Genomic DNA, 12,208 nt, shown 5'->3' on the forward strand with positions numbered 1-12,208 from the left:
AGTTCCATCAGCAAAATAATGGCAGTAAATATACCAATCAAATGAATTGTTGTTGTCATTGAGTCATTTAGTCATGTCCGACATTTCGTGACCGCATGGACCAGAGCACACCAGGCACTCCTGTCTTCCACTGCCTCCCGCAGTTTGGTCAAATTCATGCTGGTAGCTTCAAGAACACTGTCCAACCATCTCGTCCTCCGTCGTCCCCTTCTCCTTGTGGCCTCCATCTTTCCCAACATCAGGGTCTTTTCCAGGGAGTCTTCTCTTCTCATGAGGTGGCCAAAGTATTGGAGCCTCAGCTTCAGGATCTGTCCTTCCAGTGAGCACTCAGGGCTGATTTCCTTCAGAATGGATAGGTTTGATCTTCTTGCAGTCCATGGGTCTCTCAAGAGTCTCCTCCAGCACCATAATTCAAAAGCATCAATTCTAAATGAATTAGGTAATTTAATAATAAGCAAACATTTTGCTAAAGGACCAACTGGAACATTTAGTCACTGACCTGCAAGGGTTGTCACACTATGTGCACATGCGCATAGCAATTGGGAACATGCTGTACCAAACCACTCCTTCTTAACCAGCTTGACAGCTACCTGCCCTTTAAAAATGAAGCAGTACATTCACTCCTTGTTGCTAAGGCAATGGAATTAAACAGAGCAACTTGGCTTTAGTTTTAGAAAGAGGACAGCTGAGAGATACACTTTCTCTCTCATTGCATGTAAGGCCTTGTTGGGATAAGCTAGCCTATGTTTCAAACCTCATGAGTGAGACCTGATCAAAATAAATAAATTGAACAAACAACATCCCTAACTGGCATGAATAATAATAAATAACTGACCCTGGAATCCTGACCAGATTCACTTTTACACTTTTCAATATATTCATAAGTACAAAATCCCTCCTTTATTCCAAATCTGCTTTTCAGATACAAACTTGTGAATTTCCCTGCTCACATTTAAGTAAACGTAAGCATTTCTAGGCCTAAGGGATATATTTAAGCACATGCTTATCCTTTCTGCTGAAATCTGCATGTTTTTACTCAGCGCTCACATGCATCTTTGCTCAGAAGTAAGTCCTATTCCATTCAGTGGGGCTTACTCTCAAGCAAAAATGCATAGGGTGTATGCATAAAATACAGTTAAGTTTATAGTTATAGTTATCATAGTTATAGTTCCCAAATCTGATGTAAGCAGGCCTTTTGTGTGTAAGCAGCCAAGGTGTGTTTGCAGAATTCCATGCATCTCCAAACACATTTTATGCAACCCCACCATCCTTCTTGAAGCAGCCCCATCCTCATCAGAGTTCCTTCATTTGGTTTGATCTCTTATTTGTCTTGAATTGTTGAAGTGTTGTTTGTCCAACCTCAATGCTTTCTGTGTAGTTTTAGAACAACTGGAAGGACCAGTATTTTGTCTGATAAAAATAAATTGATGGCTTTAAAAATAAAATAAAATCCTGGTTGTCTCCAGCTCCCTGATGTCTGATGCTATGTATTCTTGTCATACGCAAGGAATAACTTTCACTTGCTTTCCAGAACAGTTGGTCTGTTGTACCATAACATCAAATCAAATACCTTTATTGGCATCACAATAACAAAAACCCTGTGTTTACATATTTCTGAGCACAATTCCAAGTGCTGGTAATGTCCTATAGAGCCCTATATGGCTTGGGTCCAAGATATCTGAAAGAGCAGATTCCTTCATACAAACCTGCATGGGTTTTGATATCTCCAGGGGAGGCTTTTCTCTTGATCCCACCACTCTCACAGGTATGCTTGGTAGGGACGCAGGAGAAGGCTTTCTCGGTGGTTGCTCCCAGACTTTGGAACTCCCTAGAGAAATTAGACTGGCTCCCTCTTTGTTCTTCTTCTGCAAGCAGGTGAAGACAGGCTTTGTGGAACTGAGAGTTTTTAAGGAAAGGACTAGCGCTGTAATATTTTTATTGTAATGACCTGTACGTTTTAAATATATATTTTAAATATATATATATATATATTAAATCTAATCATCTTTAATTGTTTTTTAAAATTATGGCTCCCCACCCCAATGTTTTTAACTGTTTCTATTTTAGTTGTAAGGGGAAAAGGCAGGATAATAATAATAATAATAATAATAATAATAATAATAATAATACACAATGCAACAGCTTCCATGCTGCTCCATTCAAACTGGCAGCTGAACAGCTGTTTGCTGTGTGAAATAGCATGTAAGGCATGTTCAGACAGCAGTTTTCTGTGCTCCTGATTAGACCTTTAAGCCCATAACTGGAAGCGTCAGATGTGCTCCACCAAGGGAAGGGAAGGATCTTGTTTCACTCACAATGGGAGACCAGTCATGCAAACTACACAGCCCACCTTGGTACTATGTTGGTCTCTGTCAGCCATGGAGACTGGCGGGGGTCTAGTGTCCTCTGAAGCAGAGAGGTAGCTTGCTTAATTACAACAGGCTGGTACATCAGACAATGGATTCCTTTCATTCAGCCAGGAGATGATGAATGCATGCATCACTGTGGGTGGTAAGGAAAGGCTGACATGACCAAGCATGCTGGAAACAGAAGTTATTTTTCAAGCATGGCAATCTAGTCTGGTACAAAGTCAAACAAGACATCAGTCAGCAGATTCAGGACCAGGCCTGCAATTCTAGACCATTATAACGGGCAGGTAGGAGAAACTGCTGCAAACACACTTGACAAGAGCAAATGCTTTGTGTTTATCATCCATTTATTTTCACCCCATCTTTCCTCCAAGGAGTTCACAACATGACCCGTCCCTTTTATCTTAACAATATAACCCTGTGAAGTAGGTTGGGCTGTGAGATAACAAATGGCACAAGGTGAACTTCATATCTGAATGGGGATGTAACACTGGGTGTTTTCTGCCCAAGTCCAACCTGCTAACATCCTGACTCTACATCACATAATTCATAACCATTTACAATGCAGTGGTACCTCAGGTTACATACGCTTCAGGTTACAGACTCCACTAACCCAGAAATAGTGCTTCGGGTTAAGAGCTTTGCTTCAGGTGAGAACAGAAATCGTGCTCCAGCGGCACGGCAGCAGCAGGAGGAGGCCCCATTAGCTAAAGTGGTACTTCAGGTTAAGAACAGTTTCAGGTTAAGAACAGACCTCCAGAACGAATTAAGTACTTAACCCGAGGTACCACTGTAGTCTAAAAACGAAAGACAAGGCAACAGCATGTTATTACTAGATCCACCCTGTCCAGAATGCTTTGCCTTAAGAAAGGCCCATCCTTCCTTTCTCAGAGCAAGACAGGATGGAGGAAGAGCCTCTTGAGAGGCTTCTCTGGACCTGCCTGGGCTAATAGTGAGCAAAACGAGTGGGGACAGCAAGTGCCAGTTCACACACACACTCAATCTGAGACAATTGTCTCAAATCATGTTCGGACTGACTCTGACCAACCTGAGCATTAGGCACATGCAGTTTCAATAATCAATTTTATTTTGTGATGTGATATCCATTCTTGCATTTCAAAATATTTGAAGCTTTATTGTTTAGGTGTATGAATGCTATTGTGCATTTTATTATCCATTGAATTCAAAGGCTACCATCTCTGTTGAATTCTGTTGATTTTAGTGGGGGTATAACAGAATCAAAGACTTAACTATTAAGGTCCTCTCCAACTCTTTATCTAGTCCAAGCCCCTACAATGCAGAGCTCTCAACTTGATCATACCACGGAAGAAGAGTCCACTACCTCTCATGCACTTATTTTCCACAGTCAGACAGCTGTTGCCACCATAAAGTTCTTCTAGATATTTAGTCAGAATCTCCTTTCTTGCAAGTTGAATCCATTGGTTTGGGTCCTACTCTCTGAAGCAGGAAAACAAGCTTGCTCCATCCTCCACAAAGACAGCCCTTTAGATATTTGAAAATGGCTATCCTATCTCCTCTTGGTCTCCTCTTTATCAGGCCAAACACACCGAATTCTCTCTTTATGCTTGGTTTCCAGACCCTTGATCATTTTGGTCCCCCTCCTTTGCACACGTTCCAGCTTGTCAATATCATTCTGGACATAGTATGCCAGGTGTGTTCTGACCAAGGCAGAACAGAGCAGGACTATTCCTTTCCTTGATGTGGAGAAGTGCCCTGTCCCACACTGCTTTTAATGGGTCTCGTTCCCTAATAAATTGCACCTAGAATTGCTATAGGCCGGCCTGCTCTTATGTTTACTTGGGCATGAGCTCCTCAAAATTCAACAGGATCTACCCGGATGGCCCATTGCATTCCGCCGCCTGAGGCAAGATAGGAAGATGCTCACACCACACAGCCTATCCTGCTACCGGACACCCAGCCTTGCTTACCAGGGCAGCTGTGGCTTCCAACAAGATGGCACAAGGTGGTTTTGTAAGGCTCTTGCAAGATCTCACTGGAACCCAGAAACCACCACAGCAGCTTGCAGGGCACCCCTTCAAGACACACAGCATGGATTGCCCCATCCTGGGACTTTCTTCCTTTAGAAGTAATTAAAGGTCTGTATAGTTAAAGCTATGGTTTTCCCAGTAGTGATGTATGGAAGTGAGAGCTGGACCATAAAGAAGGCTGATCGCCAAAGAATTGATGCTTTTGAATTATGGTGCTGGAGGAGACTCTTGAGAGTCCCATGGACTGCAAGATGATCAAACCAATCCATTCTGAAGGAAATCAGCCCTGAGTGCTCACTGGAAGGACAGATCCTGAAGCTGAGGCTCCAATACTTTGGCCACCTCATGAGAAGACAAGACTCACTGGAAAAGACCCTGATGTTGGGAAAGATGGAGGGCACAAGGAGAAGGGGACAACAGACGACGAGATGGTTGGATAGTGTTCTCGAAGCTACCAGCATGAGTCTCACCAAGCTGCGGGAGGCAGTGGAAGATAGGAGTGCCTGGCGTGCTCTGGTCCATGGGGTCACGAAGAGTCGGACACGACTAAACAACAACATAGAATTATACCGTCTTAAGTATGTGCGCAACACCGGCTAATAATAGAGCCTGGGCGCGCTTCGAAGTGGACCGTGCTTTAAAGTTGTTATGTATTTAAGGGAGACCGTAGCCTTACGTATACTTTGCTAGCGTCAATTACTTCCGAAGAAACGTACGTTAAAGAGAGAGAGGGGGGAGAGAGAGGGGGGAGAGGAGCCCTGGCTGTTCGGCTAGTTCTGCTGGAGCTCGGCTTCCCTGCGCCGGGTCCCGGTCTCCCCGCCCCCCTCGGGCGTCTCGCGTTTCGCGGCTTCCCTCCCCTCTCAGCTGGAGAGAGAGCTTCGCCGTCCCTCCTGAGCCGGGGAGGGGAGGAGCGACGCGAAAAGGGGCGGAAGTGCAAACAAGAGCCCGAGGAGAGCGAGCGAGCTTCGGCTTGCCGTCTGCTCTCACACGCTCGCGAGTTTGCTGGGAGCGCCTGCGCGTCGTCGGTCTGCTGCTGCTGCTGCTGCTGCTGCTGCTGCTGCCTGTGCGCCCTGAACTCCGCGCGCCTCGGAAGTGAGTGGAGGGGTTTTGTCTTTTGCGCGGGAGGGAGTGGAAAAAGCGGACTTTTGCCGGAGGGGGCAACGCGCTGCGCGAGGTAAAGAGCGAGGAGGAGGAGGCTTCCTTGCAGAAAGACCGCGCGCCGGCCGAGGGGAGCGCGGGGAAGCCCTTCGCGGAGCCAAAGGAGGGCGGCGGCGGCGGCAGGGTCTGCGGAAGAGGAGAGCGACGCCTTTGCCCAGGGCGTGGGGAGAGGCAGGGGGCTGCTCCTCTTCCTCCCCGAGCCGAGAGGGCGTGAGAGAAGCCCGCCGCGAAGGAGACCTGTGTCGGTAGCAAAGTGCGCGCAGAGGAAGGGAGTAAAAGCAGGGAGGGAGAGTTCAGCGAACGAGGCTCGAGTACCGAGAGGCAGCCCTCAAAGTCCGGAATATAAGACATTCAGAGATTTCTTATTTCTCTTTCCAGTTCCACCCATCCAATACCCCGACTTTATCTTTTCAGAGAGGCGCACTCCTGTCGGCGGCACTGGGGTGAAGTCTCAAGAGTGCCTGTCTGTCTGCCTCTCCCCCCTTTCAAAGACCTGTGATCGAGTAAACGGGAAGTGAGCAGCCAGCTATAATCTTGTTTGTTAGGTGCCTGCGCTGCCTCTCCTTGGGGTCAGCTTCACTTCCCCCTTGAAAAAGAAAATCACATTTCATCAGCAAGACTTTAGCTAGCCGTTCCTGCAGCCTGCTGACAAACCTGTAATCCGGACGTGGCAAAAGACAGCATGGAGGGGGAATGAGTCTTAGGGAACACATTCAGGGCAGGGCAGGTTGAAGGGTGTGGGATTGTTTGATGGCTCTGTTTTTCTGGCCGTTGTCAGGGCTTTGGTAACTAGGCTGCAGCCAGATAGAAAAAGTAGAAGTCCCCTGTGTGTGTGTGTGCACATACATGCACACCCACATGGTATATGGTTAGTGTGGCTGGACTTTTAAGGGTAGGGCTTTTTGGTTTGGTGCCCTGTAGCTGCCATATTTTGTGGTATCCTTAAAAATATAATGCAGCGTAGCAACCTGTTCCTTGCTTATTTAACTATACAATCTTCATGGGAACAGATGCCCATCTGAGACTTTAGGGGAGCAATGAGATGCAACTTAAACATTCCAAAAAGGTTGCGTTGGCAGCATTAGCCAAGGGCGAGTCTTTAAATGTCAAAATGAGCATCTAAAGTCTCTTGAGAGAAAACGATTGCAGCTTTAATGAAACGCGGAGGTGAAACGGAGATAGCAGATAATGGCGCTAAGCGAGTCTTTAGTACGTGTGTTCTGCATACAGTACATTAAACCAGATAACTACCACCATTAATGCATTAATTTCCAGAATATGACAGCCTCAAGTATAGACATGCTGTGTATTAATTGCAGAAAGGGGCAGTAAGCATGTTCTATGAGTGGTTGCCAGTGCAGGTTAAAGCACATTGCTAACCTCTGACATTCTGTGCTTTGAACTCCTGCCTGTAGCAGTGGGTCTCAGGTTTGGTTTTGGGGCTGGCAGAGAAAGAGAAGGCTTTTTCGCAGTAGTAAGGCTCTCTCTTGAAGGAGGTGAGATACTAGTAGTCTTTCAATTTGACAGCCACTAGAAGGATGCTGGTTCAACTATGTACTTGTGTATATGCAGTGGCGTAGCGTGGGTTGTCAGCACCCGGGGCAAGGCAAGTAATTTGCGCCCCCTAACCCGTGGATTTACGCCCCCTAACCCGTGGATTTGCGCCCCCTAACCCTAACCCCCAGATGTTGTGCCCGGTGCGGCCGGCCCCCCCCCTGCACCCCCCACGCTACGCCACTGTGTATATGTATTTAGAATTTTGCCTTGATACAGTGTGTCCCCCACCCCTGCCTTGGGGAGGCTTGTTGTGTGGTTTGAGAAACTTTAATATGAATTGTTGTGGTATGCTAAACCATATTTGGGCAATGTTGTTAATGCAACATTAAAAAATGCTACTGGTTTTGTAGTTTTGCCACCCCCCTCCCCACACCACAGCAGTAAATATTATTCAAGGAAATAAGAAGTATCCTTTATAACACTCCCCAAATCACTTGGGGTAAATGTAGTTCCACATAAATACTAGGTAGCTTTAGTATCTTTCCATACCATGCTTTGGTTTCGTTTTACAGTCTGTGCAGCCTCTCAGCCTTTCCAAATCGATGGGAATGGATAACAGCTTCTACGTAAGGCTCAGTTACAATATTTTATCTCATGTGGTGCTGAAACACTTCGCTTGAACTTTGAACAGCAGCAACAAATCTACCATTAAAAAAATGCCTTAGGCTTCATATGCAAATATTTCGCTTGCAAAATGTTGGTTTGTGTTATGTAACTTCTGCTAGCTACTGCTTTGTGTGCTTTAAGAGTTAGGTAGAAGATTTCAAGGGCTGTTATTGTTTTTACTGCATTAACTTTAACACTTGCTGTAACTGTACAGTAGTGCTCATATGCACACATTTCTAAATTCATAAAGTCTGAGAAACCCTTTTTAAAATGAAAAATGATACAATCATTCATTTTAAGAATGTTTTGTTATATTGATTCCTTTTATGCAGTTTTAAAAGGAAGTTGCTTTGACTATTGGTCTATAAATTTATTGGTTGTTTAATAACAATAACAATACACTCAGAGAGCTGCAGATACTTCACAGCAAGAAAGCCAGTGATTAAGCATTCATAATTATTTACTATCCTAACCTGATATGTGCTAAGGTACCTGCATATGTGTGCAGACCCCAATTCCACGTTTTGCAGTATCATTTTGGCCTGAGCTTAGGGTAACAATTGAATAACCCTTGTGATTTGTAATTATTGTGTAACAATGCAATTCTTGTTGCATTGTATCATTTCGGCCTGAGCTTAGGGTAACAATTGAATAACCCTTGTGATTTGTAATTATTGTGTAACAATGCAATTCTTGTTGCATTGTATCATTTCGGCCTGAGCTTAGGGTAACAATTGAATAACCCTTGTGATTTGTAATTACTGTGTAACACTTAATGCAATTCTTTATTCTTTCATCCGTGCTCAGATGTTTCCTTTTGCTCACCTTAAGGCAGTGGAGATAGAACCCTTCCTTATCTTGGGGTGACACTAAACATTTGGCTTAATCCTCCATGGTTTGACTGAAAACAAATAAGTGGCATTCAAGGCTTTGGAGAAGCTAGACATCTTGATGACTTGAGGGTGGTTGCAGAGTAGGAGGAAATGAAACAGCGGCAACCTAGAATCCTTTATGTGCAATGTTTTCAGTTCCATTCTCTTGCGCCTGTAAAGCATTTTTCCTTCAGAAGAGAGAGACTGAGGCAACACCCAGGGCTGAGTTCTGAGGGGACTCGACCATGGAATCTATTTTTGGAACTGGGCTGAGCAGGGTTCATGTATGGCATTTTTCAGTGTGTACACAAAGCATCTTGCATGTAAACCTAAACACCATATGTGTAACATAGGAAGCTTGCTAGGGGTACATTTTGCTAGCAAATTTGGACTTCTTCCCGTGTGTGTGTGTGTGTGTGTGTAAAGGACCCCTGACAGTTAAGTCCAGTTACGAACGACTCAGGGTTGCGGCACTCATCTCGCTTTACTGGCCGAGGGAGCTGACGTTTGTCCACAGTTTTTCTGGGTCATGTGGCCAGCATGACTAAGCTGCTTCTGGAAACCAGAGCAGCGCACGGAAATGCCGTTTACCTTCCCGCCGGAGCGGTACCTATTTATCTACTTACACTTTGATGTGCTTTTGAACTGCTAGGTTGGCAGGAGCTGGGACTGAGCAACGGGAGCTCGCCCCGTCATGGGGATTTGAATATTTATATGTATATGCAGTATCTAGCATCTAACCTTTAGCATAGGAGCAACACCTCTCCAGTCCCCACCCATGTTTAGAATGAAAGAGGAAGCTTTCTGAGCAAAGATGGCTCACTATTCTATCTGTAATTCTGTTGTTTCCCACCTTTCTATTGGTATTGGCAACACAGAATAAGAACATAGCAGTAGAAGTGGGAAAAAGCACCTAGAAATAACACCTAGCACTTATTCAATTTTATTTATTTATTAAATTTGTATACTGCCCTTCATAGGTGGATCTTGGGGCAGTTCACGTCATAAAAATACAAAATATAAACACAAAATATATAGTAAAAACAAGAAAAAGATGAAACAACAACTCCCCCCACCCTCCTCCCACAAACGCATTTAAAAGGATGTAGGCAACACATGAGCAAAATACTCAGGAGATGGAAGCTCTCACTTTGTGGTAGCCTTGGAAGCACACAAGAACATGATGCATCTCTATCTCCAGGTGTTGAGGGCTGTCTGTCGCCACCCAGAAGCTCAGCAGAGAGCGAGAGAAGGACAGCCCCCTTGAGATATTCTTTCTATTTGTGAATGTCTTACAAAGTAAGCGCCCATTCCCTCTCCACCCTGAATCCTTTGCATGTGCTGGAATATGGATGCGAGGGGTTTGTTCCTTTGGTCTGTGGTTCAGGGAAGGGGAAGAGAGAGAGAGATCTCCTTTATGCTCATCTGCAAATAAACCTAACAGGAAAACATTCCTTGTTCACTAGTGGCTAGGCTACCTGGATAGGGATACTACATTTGTGTAACCCTGTGCGATATATGCCTTCCTGCAAAAGGATTTCAAAAGTGTAGCACCATTCCGGGAAAGTCCCTCTTTCCAGCCTGGTGTAACGTAGACTACAAACTTGTGGGTTTCCAGAGCAAGGTCTCTGAAGACCTTGGTGGGGAAGTGGTGTTCCATAAGACAGTGTTCCCCAACCTTGGGCCTCCAGCTGTTTTTGGACTACAATTCCCATCATCCTTGACCACTGGTCTTGCTAGTGAGGGATGATGGGAGTTGTAGTCCAAAAACAGCTGGAGGCCCAAGGTTGGGGAACACTGCCATAAGATACTAGTCATAGGGCAGGCTTCCTCAAACTCGGCCCTCCAGTTGTTTTGAGACTACAATTCCCATCATCACTGACCACTGGCCCTGCTAGCTAGGGATCATGGGAGTTGTAGTCCCAAAACATCTGGAGGGCTGAGTTTGCGGAAGCCTGTCTTAGGGATTTTAGAGAGAATTGGTTGCTACTGCAACATTTCATGGTTCTCTGTGACTGTGCATCCATCAGTTACGTGGTAGTTGCCAAACAGTCTCTTAAGAGAAGTTGAGTGAGAATTCATTGTGGTAATCCAAGCAGGATTGCAAATTCCCTGTCATGCAGGAAGTGGTGCAGCTGGACAACCAGCCAAAGCTAGCAAAAAGCACTCCTGGCACAGATGCAACCAGCATATGAGGAACACGAGGTGTACTTCCAAGCTGCAAGGTCTATTTTTAGGCTGATATTTGCCCTGTCCAAAACTGGCAAGTACTCATCTCCTTATTTTACTAACGTCAGTGTTTCTCTTACAAAGGTTCTAGTTAATTGGTTAGTCAGCTTTTGCAGGGTGATTTGCATCAGGACGTTTTCTGAGACCCTAGTATGGTCTACTTTAGCAGGCTTGTTTTGCTTGTATTTAGTAAACAAAGCTAAAAGTTTTGAAACTTCCAAGCTCACCTAGTATTTGTTTGCAGTGTTGCATCCATTCATTGTTACTTTTGACCTTATGAAATATCCCCCCCCCCCCACTGAAAATTCACAGGTTGGGCTTTGGGCGTTGGTGACTCTCCTCTTAGAGACTTCAAAAAGTTAATATCTGAAGGCCGTATTGCAATTGTTCTTTGTATGTGAGTTTCTTCAACTTTCCAAATAATCCTTTAAAACTTCCTTACAGGCATTCATTCTCTGGAATTAGACCTTGACTTCCAGACGCCATGAACAACTACAGCATTTCTTTGGTTGGTCCTGCCCCCTGGGGTTTCAGGCTTCAAGGTGGCAAAGACTTCAACATGCCTCTGACCATCTCTCGGGTGAGCCTATTTTGCCTTTTAAAAACTTTTTTATGCCAAAAGCTGCAGCAACATGTGCCACTTGAAACTAGTGAAAAGGAATATTTGTTAACATTATGTGCCTGCTGAATGAAGAGGCATTCCATTCATTTGGGTGCAATTTGGGCATTCATCTTGTTTTTAAGAGAAGTAGCAGTGTCCCATCTTAGAGGTGGTGGTAATGGCCTTCAAAAGTTTATTAACTGACATAATCGCTAATTAAAAGAGTATTTCCTGTCGTTTTGTGTTTGTATCAAAATTAGTATTTTGCTCATGTTCTTGCTTTTTATCAGTTGTGCATCTGAGTTACGACATGGTGAGAGAATACACTTGAATGTGTTATTTGTGATAGACATTCTGGTTATAAAATGGCAAAAAGCAACTGCCAGAACCTGATTCACTTTCCCTTCCTTTAGTGTAAGTGAGATGTGGAGAGACAGTGCTGTGGTACTTAATTTAGGACTGGGGCTTTGTTAAAATGCCCAGGTCTTCTCATACCCATGCTTTGGTAGGTAAAGGTAAAGGAGCCCTGGATGGTGAAGTCCAGTCAAAGGTGACTATGGGGTTGTGGCGCTCATCTCACTTCAGGCTCAGGGAGCCAGCGTTTGTCCACAGACAGCTTTCAGGTCATGTGGCCAGCATGACTAAACTGCTTCTGGTGCAACAGAACACTGTCACGGAAGCCAGAGCACACGGAAATGCCGTTTATCTTCCCACCGCAGCGGTACCTATTTATCTACTTGCACTGGTGTGCTTTCAAACTGTTAGGTTGGCAGAATCTGGGAACAGAGCAAAGAGAGCTCACCCCAT

General features: G+C 44.8%; 1 protein-coding gene across 13 annotated transcripts in view; it reads left to right on the top strand.

Moving 5' to 3' along the window:
- The first annotated feature begins 5,211 nt into the window (after window positions 1-5,211).
- PDLIM5 (PDZ and LIM domain 5) overlaps window positions 5,212-12,208 on the top strand; it is a 127,696-nt gene continuing 120,699 nt past the window's right edge. The window contains exons 1-2 of one of the 13 annotated variants that reach the window (XM_028743516.2): window positions 5,212-5,470; window positions 11,245-11,380. In XM_028743516.2, coding sequence (XP_028599349.2) covers window positions 11,285-11,380 — 96 coding nt within the window. In that variant the 5' untranslated portion in view covers window positions 5,212-5,470; window positions 11,245-11,284. Of the gene's footprint in view, window positions 5,471-5,533; window positions 5,553-9,772; window positions 9,871-11,139; window positions 11,159-11,244; window positions 11,381-12,208 lie in introns of those variants that run through there. The other 12 variants (XM_028743517.2, XM_077933842.1, XM_077933843.1 and 9 more) reach the window with 12 other exon arrangements.

The sequence above is a fragment of the Podarcis muralis genome, chromosome 9 (genome assembly GCF_964188315.1).
Source record: "Podarcis muralis chromosome 9, rPodMur119.hap1.1, whole genome shotgun sequence".
Classification (NCBI taxonomy): domain Eukaryota; kingdom Metazoa; phylum Chordata; class Lepidosauria; order Squamata; family Lacertidae; genus Podarcis; species Podarcis muralis.